Here is a 14,972-nt window from a genome sequence, read left to right as displayed (position 1 = left end):
CCCATGACGTGGCCCTGGAAGAGGTGCTGGTCGCTGTTCCAGAGAGAAGAACTTTCCGAAAAGAGTAAATAAAGAGTCTCCAAGGAATCCTCCTCCTCCTGTCTGCTCTGCCCCCCGCCGCCACACCCCGACCCCGTGCCCGTGGCACCGCGCGCGCGCGTGTGTGTGTGCGCGTGTGCGTGTGCGTGTGTGTAGGGAGGTTGAAGGGCAGGAGTCACTGACCCCTGTCCCCGAACTCCAGCCAGAAGCCCTCACAAGGTCCACTCCCCATGACTTCTCAGCCGCCGTCCCATGCTGCAGGGGATGGAGAACGTGGAAGTCTGGGCTAGAAAGTCACCTCAGCCAGTCCCGTCTCCGGGGAAGATGCCTCCCCGAGTCTGAGCAGATGCAGGCTGAGAGCACCTGATGGGACACTATCATCTCCCTCTGCAAACCCCCATTTTGCTGCTCTAACAATAAACGGTCTTAAAGAGCACGGACTTGGGAGCTCAGCAGACCTGCTTCCAATTTCTTTGCGCTCGTTGTGTGACACTGAGCAAGTCACTGTCTCTGAACCTCAGCCTGCCCTCCCTGCCTAAGGGTGACGTTAATAGCTACCCACAGGTCAGCGGGTCAGGAGAATTGACTGAAACGCTGGGTGGGACCGGGCCTGGCACACAGTGAGTGTTTCACCAAGGCGGGCACTGCTGTTGGAGCCACGGTGGTTCCATCTGACTCACGGGCCCCGGTTTTGGGGGCTGAGCAGGTTGGAGGGGTCTGAGTCCTTCTCAGCCACTGATTCTTCTGCCATCCCTACACTCAAGGTGACCATCTGTACCCTCATGAGAGGCTCACTTCTGCCTTGTTCAAGGGTTCCAGCTGTGGGGGCAGAGCCAATGCCCTCATTAGAGCAATGGGCAAAGGAAGCCCAGAGAAGGGTCCAGACACAGACCTAAGACCCAGACCCTGGGTCCACTCACTCTGGCCTTCTTCGAGAAGCATCATAATGTGTCTGCTGCCCCTCCTGTCCCTGGCTCCCTTAACCTTTTTCTTTCCAGTAGAAATAACAGATGTGATCTCCACCCTCTTCCCTCAATAGCCCCCGAGCACCAGCCATCTGAGCCCGAGAAGGATCCTGATCAGGGCTGCTGGGAGGGGTCGGGAGGCAGTATTTCCAGGGACGCCTCTATTTCTTTGGGGGCTGGGTGAGGGGTAAGGAGAGGCCTTGGGCTACTCAAAGAGGAGGCCACCACTGAGGCCTGCAGATGGCCCAGGGCCCCTGAGGCTTGAAGGAGGTGGGTGGCCCTGCTGTCTGTGACCACCCACCCCCGTCCTGCCCAAGCAGGTTGCTCAGCAGCTTTGTCCTTTTGTCGAGGGCCTGCAGATCCACCCGCCCATTCATCTGCCCAGCAAACATGTGTCGGGCCCCTACTGTATGCCAGGCGCCGTGCCAGTCATACCGCATGGGCCCTGGGATCAATAAACACAGTCTCTGTCCCACTACCCACTCGAGGCTGGGGAAGTTGGCAGTCAGCGTGGAGGGGTGCGGGGAGTGGTGGAGGGGGTCCAGAGACCCAGACACAGTCTTCACGCGTGGCCCCCAACCAGCCCTACTGAGACCACACCAGGCAGGGCCGTGAGAACAGAGCCGCACGTGCCTCCTTAATCCCCTCGGAGGCCTTAGTGACCACGAGGCCGGACTAGAGGGGGACCAGGCCCGACTCTGAATCCTGGCTCCACCACTGACTAGCTGTGGGACGCTGGGCTGGTTACTCAGCCTCTCTGAGCCTGCTCTCCCTTTGTAAAATGTAACAATCGTACCTACCTCAAGGGGGGGTGGGGGGGGGGGTCGACGACACACATTAGTTTCTCAGGGCTGCTGTAACAAACGATCACAGACCTGGTGGCTTAAAACAAAAGAATTGTATCCTTTCACTTCTAGAGGCCAGAAGTCTGAAATCAAGGAGTTCTCTGGGCCACAGTCCCCCGGAGGCCTCAAGGGAGAATCCCCCCTCCCTCGTCGAGCTCACGGTGGCTTGTGGCTGCACAACTCTAATCTTGGCCTCTGACTTCCCATGGTCTCTTCTCCCTGAGCCTTCTCTTCTGTCTCTTATAGGGACACTTGCCATTAGATTTAGGGCCCAGCTGGATAATGCAGGATGCTCTAAATATCCTTACTTACATCTGCAAAGAGGCTTTTTCCAAATATGGTCACACTGACAGGTTTCAGGGGTTAGGATGTGGACACATCTTTTGGAGGGGCCACTGTTCAGCCCACTATGAAGGGTCACTAAAGCCGCCTAGAAGGAGTGGGGCCCGGACGGAGCCCAGCCATGTAGGAAGTGCTCTGTAAACGAGGGTGGTTTTCACCGTGAGTGCTATGACATGTTTATTAAGAAATAAACTACAATAAGAGCAGACGATAGCAAAGTTGTGCACGAGCTATACAGAGGGGTAAGTAGACATGGGCTGGGGGGGCCTGCCAGTGGGAGGGGAGATGGAGATGGAGGGAGTTTCCTGAGGGGAGGGGCAGGCTGAGAGTGGCCAAGAGCTAAGACCAAGGGCTTTGGCCAAGGCGTGGGGAGGGGTGGGTGGCTGTGGAGAGAACACCCGAGACTAGGGAGCTCCCACCGGGCCCCGTGTGCACACACACGTGGGCTTTCTTCCACAGGCAGTCTGAGCAGGGATGCAGAGCCCTCATTAGCAGGGAAGGGAGCTGAGTCGGCAGGAATCGAGGGAGGAAAACAGTTTTCAAGGGCCTCCTGTGGCTTGACAGGCATCTCAGGCTCACAAGAATACCAGGAAGGAAGGGATGACATTCCTTTGTCAGATAAGGAAACCAGGCCTTGAAAACCAAAACGAACTACCCGAGATTGGACATCAGAACAAAGTGGGCTTTGAACCTGACTCTAAATCTCCTGGCTTTAAATCTTGCTGGGGAGGTGGGCTTGCCGGGCAGGCCCCAGGACCACCATCAGTCCATGTGGTTATTCTTATCTATCCAGTAAGTCATCCAGTCATTCACCCATCCAATTCATTCATGGATGTATGATAAATGGATGGGATAAATGGATAGATTTGCAAGTCAAAAGGACCTTAATGATTGTCTCAGTTCTATCCATGCCCCATATTCAAATACACATGAGCATACAAAACCCAATGGCGACAGTTAAGTGACTTTAGGAAGCACTCAGCTATTAAAGGCTCCCTTTCCCATTCCTATCCCTTAGGATGAAAGTACAACTAAGATGGCATTTGTTCCTGTGTCAGTTTCACCCAGATGAGAAACGCCATCATGCATGGAATGCTAGAAGGAAGAAGTCAAACTTTTTGCAGGAACATGTTACTACAGTGATTTCTATGCAACACTGGTTAAAGCTTGTACACTGAATGACTTATCCGTGAGTCAGCATTTTGATTTCATTAAACGTGTCACGTGTTTGGGGGCCTGGTTTGGAAGCGTAAAGCAGGGAAGAGGTCGGGTAGGAAGGAGGGACATGCCTTGTGATGGGACCTCATGAAAGAATAAGGAACAAATCCTCACACAGGGGCACAAATGAATGGGAGGTGGAGACATCAAGAAGACTTTGGAGTAGATGGGCGACACTCGACTTGGGCAGAGCCCTCCTTTGTCCGATATGCTCCCATGTTCATGCACACAGGTGCACACACACACACACACTCACACACGGGATGCCCACGGGCCCACACACTGTTCATGTGATCCACGCGCAGTAGGCAGCCCAGGACCGTGGCAGGAGAGAGGCAGGAAGAGGGGTTAGGTATGTGCGTTTTGCAGAGCATCCTGAGTTTGAATCCTGCCTCATCCTGTTTCCCTGCTGAGTGGCCTTGGGCTGGTGATCAACCTCTGAGCCTCACTTGTTTCAACAAACTTTACTAAGGGACCAAGCGTTTTCAGGGGCTGGGCTGGGTTCCGGAAACACAGAGGACACACAAGGCCCTGTCCACAGAAAAAAACACAAACGTGTAAGCACAAGATTTGCCGCTCACAATAAGCAGTATCAAAGGAGCAAGGTCTGGAGGTAACGCAGAGCAACTCTGGTGCAGCAGGGGTGGGGACAGAGGTCGAGGAAGGCCCAGTGGAGGAGACCTGAGGGAAGCACATTCCAGGCCAAGGGAACAGCATGTGCAAAGAAAGCTCCAAGGAAGGAAAGAGCTTGAGGTGTTCCAAAGGCTGGCGTGGCCGGCACAGATGTGCAGGTGGCCACCAGGGGTGGCAACACCAGGTGGGGGCCAGGCCATGCAGGATTTGCAGGGCCGTGGGGAGCGTGGACATTTTATTTGGTGTGATAAGTCACGGGAGGGTCTTCATCAGGCAAGAGACAGGGTCTAGTGTCTTTGCTGGCTGGAGACGGAATGGTAGGGGACAGAAGGGACAAGAGGAAGAGCTGTGGGAAGTAATGGCCAGGAGGGAGGGAGCAGGGCCTGGACCAAGGGCGGCCCAGGAGACCTTCCTCTTGGAGGGCAGGTCTGAGATCCGAGACTCATGCTTCCTTCCCCCAAAACCTCCTGGTTCCCTGTTTAAAAACAAAAGGCCACATGATGTCATGACAGTCATTGACGCCTCAGTGCGGAAGAGTTTGGGAAGTGCCTCTAGAGAGCACGTTTTAAGGGAGGAGGTAGAGACAGAGGGTCAGAGGATAAGGTCAGGGACTTTGAGCCCCACTCACCAAAGGACTTCCCTATTCCCTGGACAGTGTCCTTTTATGATATAATCACTGAAGGCAGGAGCTCTACTGTAGAGACATCAACTGTGTAATAGAGGAAGTGAACTGGGAAGCAGACAGACTGGGCCCCGTGTGTGGTTTATCGCCCCATCTTAACCCCACATTTCCCGGAAACCAACACTCAGAAAAAAGTGGTACAAATACACAGACATCCAGTCACCTACACAAAGAAATTGCCATTCAAACCCACTCAGACGCAGAGCCCGAGGTTCACATGCGGATTCCCAGATATACACACCCCCCATACACACATGCAGGCTCTCACCTGCCTCCCCTCCCACACACTGAAACACACACAAGCAAGCACAGGCGGGCACACAGCTACCCTCCCGCAGTCAAACACACCATGACAAGAGGACAAAAATCAAACCACAGATTCATTCTTTCACTTGCTTGGTTTGGGGTGGGGCGGTAGTAGTTTGGAGGCAGGCCTGCTGGAAACCCAAATTCAGGAAACAGAGAGAAATAGATGCTAAATTCAGCCACCTAGAGGTCCTGCACATTCCCCCCGCCCCACCCCGTGTTGGGATGTTGGAGTGAAGTGAGGTCTGAGAATTAGACACAGCCCTGCCTGTGGTGGGGCTGCTCGCTCAGCTGCCCGGCACCACTAAGGGGACCCAACAGTCCTGGGGGTGGTGGGCGGAGCAGCCAGGGAAGAAGGTACAGAGCCTGCATTGAGATGCCCATTTGAGGTATGATTCAGGAGGAAAAAGACCTCAAACTCTGTAGATTCAGCTCCCCTATTCCCTCGCTGGGTGACCCTGGGGCTGTCTCTTAACCCCTCTGAGGCTTATCTGGACCTCAGGCTTTGTCAAGAGGTCCAAGGCACCATGCTGTTCCTGATCACTGCATCCCCTGTCCTTAGCACATATTAGGAGCTCAGCAAATATTTGCTGAATAAATGAAAGAATGTGCAGGCATTAAAGCAACAGTGAGGGGCTTCCCTGGTGGCGCAGTGGTTAAGAATCTGCCTGCCCGTGCAGGGGACCTGGTTCGAGCCCTGGTCCGGGAAGATCCCACATGCCGCGGAGCAACTAAGCCCTGGTGCCACAACTACTGAGCCTGCGTGTCACAACTACTTAAGCCCATGTGCCTAGAGCCTGTGCTCCACAACAAGAGAAGCCACTGCAATGAGAAGCCCAAGCACCACAACAAAGAGTAGCCCCTGCTTGCCACAACTAGAGAAAGCCCGCAAGCAGTAATGAAGACCCAATGCAGCCAAAAATAAATTAAAAAAAAAAAAAAGCAACAGTGAGATGCCACTTTTGAACCCAGTGAATGGGCAAAACCAGAAAAGTTTTGATAATAACAAGTACTGGGAGGACCCAGCGAAGCAGATACAGTTGAATGCAGTTGCCAAGGGGTCAAATGCGCACGTACATGTTGGCACGCGAATGGGGCAGTGTCTATGAACATTTACAGTGTGCAAAGCATTTCTCTCATGTGTGCCAGGACCACACGGCTTGCAAGAGCAAAAAACTGCAAACAACCCATAGGATGGCTAAATGAACACGCAGGTTCACTGAGGACTTTCGTGCAGTTTTTAAAAGAATGGGGTTGATCTCTATGCTATCTACTCACATTGCCAGGACATGCTATTGGGTGAAAAGGGCTAGATGGAGAAAGATATACCATTGATGGAGGGGAAAAATTCTACACAAAGCAACACTGTACTTTTATGGGGGAAAATGCAGGTATGTAAGTGCTTAGAAAAAGATCTGGAAGGACATAGACTAAGCTGGTGCCTGGGGATATGTCTGGGAAGGGGAAATACTTTATTTTCTACTAGGAAATGAAAATCAGGGAGAAAAGGCATGAGCATCAGTGAAGTATCCAACAAGCACTCAGCAAAGCTCTGTTGACTCTGAAAAGAGATAGCACAGGAATGCTGAATGTAAACTCTGCATCTGCAAACTGGTCCAGGCAAGGTGGCCCAGAAGGCTCTCCTCAGTGGGACTCACCACCCCAGGGCAGGGAGAGGCCAAGGCTAGCCACCCACTGCCTTCCCCCAGCCAAGCCTCTGCCTATAAACCAGAAGGGTGGCACCAGGGCCTCTCCTGCTCCCTTGAGCCTCATCTCCTGCCACCTGCCACTCGGGTCCTCAAATTTTGGCCTCCAGGCCCTTGCTGACGCCATGCTCTGCCAGGAGTGCTCTCCCTTCTCCTCCCTGGGCTGAGTCTCACTCGTTCTTTAAAATTCGCGTCAAGGGTTGCCTCCTCCCAGAGGCTGCTCAGACCTGCCGGCTCGGCCAGGGGCCTCCCTCTTCTCTAGCCAGCAGACACCGGGCTTCCCACATGGCGCGGGCCACCATCAAGTCTCCTGCTGGTCAGTGTGCCCTGAAGCAGCAGGCCTTAAGCGAAAGAACTGGGGCGCGACCAGCCCCTCCAACGGCTTTCCCATGGTGTGGAGGCCGCAGAGCTGAGAAGCCCTCCTGCCCCCGCCCCCAGTCTCCCCAGACTGTGACAGTCAGCCCTCGTGTCTAATTGCACAGCTTCTGCAAATTCTTGTTTCCCCTCTGTGTCAACTGCCAAAGGTAACCACCATTGTTCTTGTCATCAGCTGCTGACACCTACTTTGCCACTTATGGGATGGGGTAGGGTGGGAAGCAGATCGACCTATTAGAATCATGCCCAAAAAGAGGTTCTGAGCAAGATCCTGGGAGATTTACTGATGAAAAGGCACTGGGCCTGCCAGGCTTGGGCTTTCTGACAGCTCTATCGGCCACTGCATTAAAGGAACTTGCCTGAAGCCACGGTGGGGGTGGTGTGTGTGAGGGAGGGTGGTGGGTTGGGGGTGGGGGGGAGCTGGGACCAGGACCTGGTGTGCCACAACAAGGGCTCTCAGAAATCCTCCTTCCCCTCCTTTTTTTGAGTTACTAACACAGTACCAGCAACTGCTTTCTGAAAGCCGGTTAATACTGGATACTTCATGTAATCTCTGACCTAATCTCTCCTTTTTCACCTGTTACACGGGGATAATAGGCCTGCTGGAATGTTCCCACCAAGTCTCCCCAGGACCTTGGAAGACCAGCCACCAGCTCAGGCCATCACTCCTTCTCTGCCGGACAAGAGCCTCCTCCTTGGGCTCAAGCGTCCCCTCCCCTCCATGGAAACACCACCTTTCCTGCCGTCGGGACCAGCTGGGACTAGGTTCTACCCCATGTAATGCAGCAACCTCTGCACAGAGGCCAAGCCCCAGGTCTCTCCAAAACACTTTCACCAAGTTCCATCAGCTCCCCGAGTAGCGCTTTTCTCATCTAGCGCTTTTCTCATCTGGTAAATGGCGACATAATTTCCACCTCACAGAACCATGGGGGAGAGTAAATAAGACAACATACCAAGACACTTGTCATCTGGCCCACAGCAGGCTCAGCAAATGGTGACTCCTCTTCCAGGGAGTGAGGGGTGACCCCAGAACTCAGGTCTTAGACTCCTCAAGCAGTGTTCTCTACTACAAAGCATGAATGTCCTGGCTTTCCCTTAGGACTGTCTTTGTACTCATTTCGGGGGCTAGTGTGGTAACATCTGGGGAGGGGGAGGTCAGGGACAGTTGTGAGGTATGTCCCAAGGCCCCCACTGTAGGTCTCTGTGGCTAATACCCCAGCTGTCCAGAATTTCAGCAGCCAGAGGGTTTTTTCCACACCCAATCCTGTAGTGTCTCCTGAGCCTGAAGGAATGTCTCCTGCAGTCAGGGTGAAATCCAAACTCCTTCCATGCTCCAACAAAGCCCTGCCCCATCAACTGGACCCCTGTCAACCTCTATAACTCACCCCTGCACTCACCCTCTGGCTCTCTATACCCGATGTCTACACATGTCTCCTTTCTGATCCTCAACTATGCCAATCACTCCCACCACAGGGCCTTTGCACTGGCTGTTCTTGCTACCTGGAATCCTCATCACCCCACTTTTAGAAAGGCCTCAACTCCAGCCTCCAAGAGGCTTTCCCTGACTGCCTTATCTCACGCCTGCCCCCACTCCACAAACACCTTGTTCCCTTTTTCCCTCTTTATTTTCCCATAGCACTTACCATGATCTGAAATGATCGTGTGAATTCACTGTCTCCCCTATGTCTGCTTGAAGACCCCTGAGTTCCCAGTGCCTGGCAGACAGTAGGCACTCAATGAATACCTACTGAATAAATACTGAAAGAGTGAAATAAATGTCATTACCCGTATCTTGCAGATGAGGAAATCGAGCCACAGAGAAGCTAAGAAGCTGGCCCCAGGCCATGTGTTCATGAAATGACAGATTGAAACCAGAATCCATGCTCTAAGCCAGCAGTCCCCAACCTTTTTGGCACCAGGGACCGGTTTCACGGAAGACAATCCTTCCACAGACGGTGGTGGGGGTGGTGACGGATCAGGCAGTAATGCGAGCGATGGGGGGCAGCAGATGAAGCCACGAAGCTTCGCTCGCTTGCCGCTCACCTCCTGCCGTGCAGCCCAGTTTCTAACAGGCCATCAGTGGCCCGGGGGTTGGGGACCCCTGCTCGAAGCCCCACAGCTCGAGGCTCCCCAGAGGCACAGACTCCCATGGGAATCATGGCTGTAAAGAAAGGCTGATGAGCACTGGGGCAGAGGGCAGCTTCAAGATTACACGACCTGATCAGGGGCTGCTTTTCCCAGCAGGACTTTGCCAAAGCTAGAAAGAGAAACTGAAAAACTGAGCTCCGAGGGCCAATATCTTGACTCCCCCCAGCTGCTGGCTGGGCCCTTCACTTCTGGGGCAGCCAGGGCTGCTGAGGGTGGGGGTGGGGGGAGGAGAACCAGCCGACAGGTCTGGCTGTGACCCAGCAAGCTGTGGACGTAGGGCTGACCCAACTGCCCTGTGACAAGAAGTCACTTGTGCTAAGCACTTTCTCTGTACCTGGTCCTTTGCTTTGGGCTTTGCTTCCATGCTGCTCTGTGAGGCACAAAACCTCCAAAGCTCATTTTGCAGCTGGGGCAAGTGAGGCCCAGAGAGGGCAAGTTGCTTGCCTATGGTCTCCACAGCTGTGGAGTCTGAGCTCCTCAGGGCTCCCACGTGGCCTAGCTTCCTGCGAGTCTACTGCCAGTCTTCCAGTGAGAACAGCCCAGGAGAAAAATGCTTGTCAATCAGTGTATTTCTTTTTTTCACTTTTGCATCTGGATTCGGTTTGTTTTGAACTCAGGACTTCGGAAAATGAAACCAAAGCTGTAGTAACTGTCACTATTGGTGGTGAGGAGAGCCCATGTGTGCTCGGCAACTTGTGCCTGCCTCACTCACTATGGCTTGCACAACCAGGATCTGCTCAGGGTAGAGGATGAGCCCCACTGTACAGGCAAGGAAACCAAGACTCAGAACGGCCCAAAGCCACAAAGTGGGAGACAGAGGCTTGGCTGGCAAGACCTGGGGCCTCCACAAGCTTATAAAGAGGAAAGTCGGCAGAACAGTCCTCACTCCTCCCCAAGCAGGCTCAGGTTGCAAATGAATCTGATTTCTTTGGCATCTACTGTTTTTTCCAGAAGACAGACCGGGATTTGAGATCACCAGTAATCTGGTTAGGGTGGGGGGTGGGTGGGGGGAGTAGGTGGGGAGGGAGTTTACAGCACAGTAGATAAGTGTTAAAGGTTTGGGGTCTGACACCCTGGGTATGAAGCTCCGCCTTGCCCCTTCTGAGTTGTGTGCCCCTGGGCAAGTGACTCCCCCCCCTCAGTTTCCCTATCTGTAAAATGGGCAGATTGGATTGTTGTGTCAATCCAATGGTCTACGGACTGTAAAGCATTTAACACCCAGTCAGTTTAGGCCAATACACCACAGGTATCAGCAAATGAAATGAAGGAGGGGGGGTCCAGGGGGATGGGTGGGCATGTGGCAGCAAGTAGGGGGCCGAGAGGAGGAGGCGCCGGTGCCCGGTGCTCTCCCAAGTAGCCATCTGGTCTGTCAGTGGGGGGTGGGGGGGCATATGGGCCATCAGCTATTTATAAATCTCCCTCTGCCCAGAGGCCTGCCAAGGAGACATGCTGGCAGGAAGACAAGTCATGCAGGAGCCAGCCCAGCCCGGCCGCCTTCTCTGAGCCTGGACCACCCGCCTCCAGCTCAAGTGAGAAGGAGGTGCTATGCCTCCCCACAGCCAGCACCTAGAGGCCTGGTTTACCTCCTTCTACTCCACCCATGCCTTCTATGGCCTGCTTTCCTTGGGCTAGAACTTCTGAAATGAAGCCACGTGTCTGCAGTCTCCATTTTGCTGTCACAGCCACTGACAGCCATTGATAAACAATAGCAGCAACAGCAAACACCTACTGAATGCTTATTATACACTAGGGACTGGTCTAAGCATTTGACCCATAATCACTCATTTAATCCCCATGCTATGAGGGAGATATTATTACGTCTTTCATAGAGGAAGAAACCAGGCAAGGGAGTTAACTACATGTTCAAGGTCACAGGGACAGAGAGTTAGGGACAGAGAGTTGCAAAACTGGAATTGGAAACCAGATAGATTGGGTCCAAAGTCCAATACTTTATATTGTCACCTACCACAGGGCAGCCCCCCCCCCCCCGCAGGTGCTCCAGAATGACCACAGCACCTGGCCACTGACACATGTATGGCTCTGCACCTTCTCACTCCCTTGCACACAAGTGCATAAGCGTGTTCTCTCTCTAACACACACACACACACACCTTCTCACTCCCTTGCACACAAGTGTATAAGCGTGCTCTCTCTCACACACTCTCACACACACACACACACACACACACCCCAAGACAACCACATCAATGACCAACACCAGCTGCTGCCAACACGAATTAATGGAGACAATGGGGTCCTAAGCAAGGCTGGTTCTGGGCCACCCCTTTGTGTTTACGAGGAAACACGGGGGTCCTGGGATCTACCTAGGGCCAGGGAAGGAAATCACCAGGGAGGCGGGCAGGAGGACCTGGCTCCAGCCAGGGCTCCAAGCAGAGGAGCTACCTGGGCTGCAGCCTGAGAGCTGCCTGTAGAGGGCAGTGTATGCCAGCGTGAGGCCAGTCCCTGCCAAGCCTGGCGTCTTCCCCGGGACCCCTCCCAGACTGTGAGACAGGCTACCCACCAGCCCCCAAGCTCATTTGTTCTTTCTTTCATTAAAAAATACATGTACCAGCCAGGCACCTTCTCCGTGCCTTTCCACGACAGAGAGGATCACACACAAATGTACAAATCGTAGCTGATACCCCATCATTCCAAGGCGGAGGTGTGAGTGTGGGGGCGAATCTGTAAGGTAGAAGTCAGGGGAGAGGAGGGGCTGGCCAGAGAAACTCAAAGTAGGTTTTTGGAATTATCACATCTGAAAACGAACTATCTTTTCACTGGGCTCCCAAGTGCATTTAGGGGTGTCCAGATGCGCCTTCCTCTCCCCAAAATAAAAGCGAGGAGGGCGTGCCTCTTTTGGAGCTCCCCCTCTGCCAACCACTGGGCCTCAGTTTCTCCAGCTGTCGTGCAGTAGGGAGGGCTGGCCAAGGCCGCCGGTACCTTGCCGGGCCTCACCCGGTTTCCGAGGAACTGGGCTCGCAGCCGAGGCACCCCTCCCGCACCGCCAAAGGTTCCTCCGAAGCCTGTGGTCAGGCCGCCGCTTCCTCGGAAGCCCACGCCAAGACCAGGGACAGCGACAGGCAGGGAGGAGTGCGGAGGCGGCCATCTAGAGGCTCCGAGACTACGTGGGCAGGGCAGTGGAGGGAGCAGTCCCGAGGGGTCCGAGGTGGGACCCCAGGGTCGGGTGGAGGTGTCTGGCTCCGGAGTAGAGGGTACAGCTCTACCAGAGATGGGTACTGAGACACCTGGAGGGGAAGAGGGGTGTGTCACGGTTAGTCCAGAGTATCCTAAAGGGCTTGCCTGCAGAAATCTGCGACCGAAGGTACGTGGGGGCAAAGTAGGGCCGCCAGTTCCGAAGGGGGCGTCTGAGAACTGCCCAGGAGGTTCAGAGGTGCTGCTAGAGACCTTGACAGGGGGGGGTCCTAGGACAGATGGAAGGCTAGGTCAGGGCGGGGGGCTTCCCCGGGTAGGGCTCCCTGATTTGCAGAAAAGGTCGAGCCCGCATGGCCTCCGCGGCGCGCAGAAAAAGAAACCGAAAGTGGCGCGGAAGGGCGGGCCTGTAAGGGGGTGGGGTCGATGGGGGAGGAGCCTATACCGACCACGCCCCCAAGCCCGTTTAAAAGACTGGTGGAGGGGCGGGCGCGCAGCAGACAGAGCTGCGGCCGTGGCAGCTGCACGGCTCCTGGCCCTGGAGTATGCGCGAGAGCCGCCCCGGAGACCCTAGCCGCCCCGCTTGCGGCGCCCCGCGCCCCGCCGCCAGGTGAGCGGGGCACTGGGCTAGGAAGCGAGAGGGAGAGGGGAGGAAAGCACAGGACAGCCGGGTGTCTGGCGGCCTCGGGGCTGCGTGGTAGGGTCGTGGCCGCCACGCTCCTGGCCCCCTTTGGCCCCACCCTGGCAGACCCCGCGCGTGGGATGCCCGCAGCGCAGCTTTTCTCCTGCCTTTGCCCAATTTGTCCGGACAAGGCGCCAATTCCAGGCCTGGCCAGGAGGCGGCGGTCGCGGGGCGGTGAGCCGAGGGCCGGTTGGCCGGAATCGGGGCAGGCTTCTCCCCGGCACCTCTCCACGCCCCCTTCTTGCACCCAAACTCGGAGCGACTCGGGGGCTGCACTCCGCTCCACCGAGCACCCACCCGCCTTGAAGTGCTCCGCGAGCGGGGAAGCCCATTTTCTAGATGAGCCCACTGAGGCTCAAAGGGCCGCGCGGACTTGGTCTTGAGCCCTCGGCCCTTTAGGAGCGGCTCACCCAGAGCCCCACCCCTCCCAAGTTGCCTCGCGGGCCCTCACCTGCCCAGCCCCACCCAGACTCCCTGCTCACAGCCTGTCTCCCCCATCAGCGCACCCCCGGACGCTATGGCCCACCCCTCCGGCTGGCCCCGCGTGTAGGATGGTAGCACACAACCAGGTGGCAGCCGACAATGCAATCTCCACGGCAGCAGAGCCCCGACGGCGGCCAGAGCCTTCCTCCTCCTCCTCCTCTTCTTCCTCCTCCTCTCCCGCGGTCCCGGCGCGTCTGCGGCCCTGCCCGGCTGCTCCGGCTCCGACCCCGGGCGACACGCACTTCCGCACGTTCCGCTCGCACGCCGAGTACCGGCGCATCACCCGGGCCAGCGCGCTCCTGGACGCCTGCGGCTTCTACTGGGGACCCCTGAGCGTGCACGGAGCGCACGAGCGGCTGCGCGCCGAGCCCGTGGGCACCTTTCTGGTGCGCGACAGCCGCCAGCGGAACTGCTTCTTCGCCCTCAGCGTGAAGATGGCCTCGGGCCCCACGAGCATCCGCGTGCACTTCCAGGCCGGCCGCTTCCACCTGGACGGCAGCCGCGAGAGCTTCGACTGCCTCTTCGAGCTGCTGGAGCACTACGTGGCGGCGCCGCCCCGCATGCTGGGGGCCCCGCTGCGCCAGCGCCGCGTGAGGCCGCTTCAGGAGCTGTGCCGCCAGCGCATTGTGGCCACCGTGGGCCGCGAGAACCTGGCGCGCATCCCCCTCAACCCCGTCCTCCGGGACTACTTGAGCTCCTTCCCCTTCCAGATCTGACCGGCCGCACACGCAGCATTAACTGGGGCGCCTTATTATTTTCTATTATTATTATTTCCGTGGAACCACGTGGGGTGCCCTCCCCGCCTGGATTGGAGGGAGAGGGTGTAGGGGGTGAGGCGCCTTCTGCCCTGGGTTGGAGACAAGGCCACAGACCCCTCCCCACCTCTTGTGGGGGTGCCCCCTCCCGGTGCTCCCTCTGGGTCCCCCTGGTTGTCATAGCAGCTTAACTTAATTGTATCTGGGGCCAGGACCTGAACTCGTACCTCCTACCTCTTCATGTTTACATATACCCAGTATCTTTGCACAAACCAGGGGTTGGGGGAGGGTCTCTGGCTTTATTTTTCTGCTGTGCAGAATCCTATTTTATATTTTTTACCACCAGTTTAGGTAATAAACTTTATTATGAAAGTTTTTTTTTTTTTAAGAAAAAAGGTTTCTAGAGCGTGTGCTTGGGCAAAGGTTTTCCATGGTTCTGAGTGGGTCCAGGTTCCTAAGACTGACCCGTGTGGCCGAAGATGGTGTGTGGCCCGTGTTCTGTGGCTGGGAACCCTGCATGGCTCCACCGTCAGCTCTTAGGGGTAGACGAACCGTTGGTCTAGTTTTGGTATTGTGTGTAAAATGGCAGCTCATGTTTGAGCACTTAATGTGTGCCAGGCCCTATTCTGTGCTTTACATGCTTA

At 55.6% G+C, this 14,972-nt stretch overlaps 1 protein-coding gene across 1 annotated transcript; it reads left to right on the top strand.

The window, feature by feature from the left end:
- The first annotated feature begins 12,909 nt into the window (after positions 1-12,909).
- SOCS1 (suppressor of cytokine signaling 1) lies at positions 12,910-14,703 on the top strand. Its single transcript, XM_059036879.2, has 2 exons — positions 12,910-13,018; positions 13,592-14,703. Exon 2 carries the CDS (start codon positions 13,642-13,644, stop codon positions 14,287-14,289), a length of 648 nt encoding a protein of 215 aa, XP_058892862.1. The 5' UTR covers positions 12,910-13,018; positions 13,592-13,641; the 3' UTR covers positions 14,290-14,703.
- The last annotated feature ends 269 nt before the right edge of the window (positions 14,704-14,972 follow it).

The sequence above is a fragment of the Kogia breviceps genome, chromosome 14 (genome assembly GCF_026419965.1).
Source record: "Kogia breviceps isolate mKogBre1 chromosome 14, mKogBre1 haplotype 1, whole genome shotgun sequence".
Lineage (NCBI taxonomy): Eukaryota > Metazoa > Chordata > Mammalia > Artiodactyla > Physeteridae > Kogia > Kogia breviceps.
This window is presented reverse-complemented; position numbering and strand designations above follow the sequence as displayed.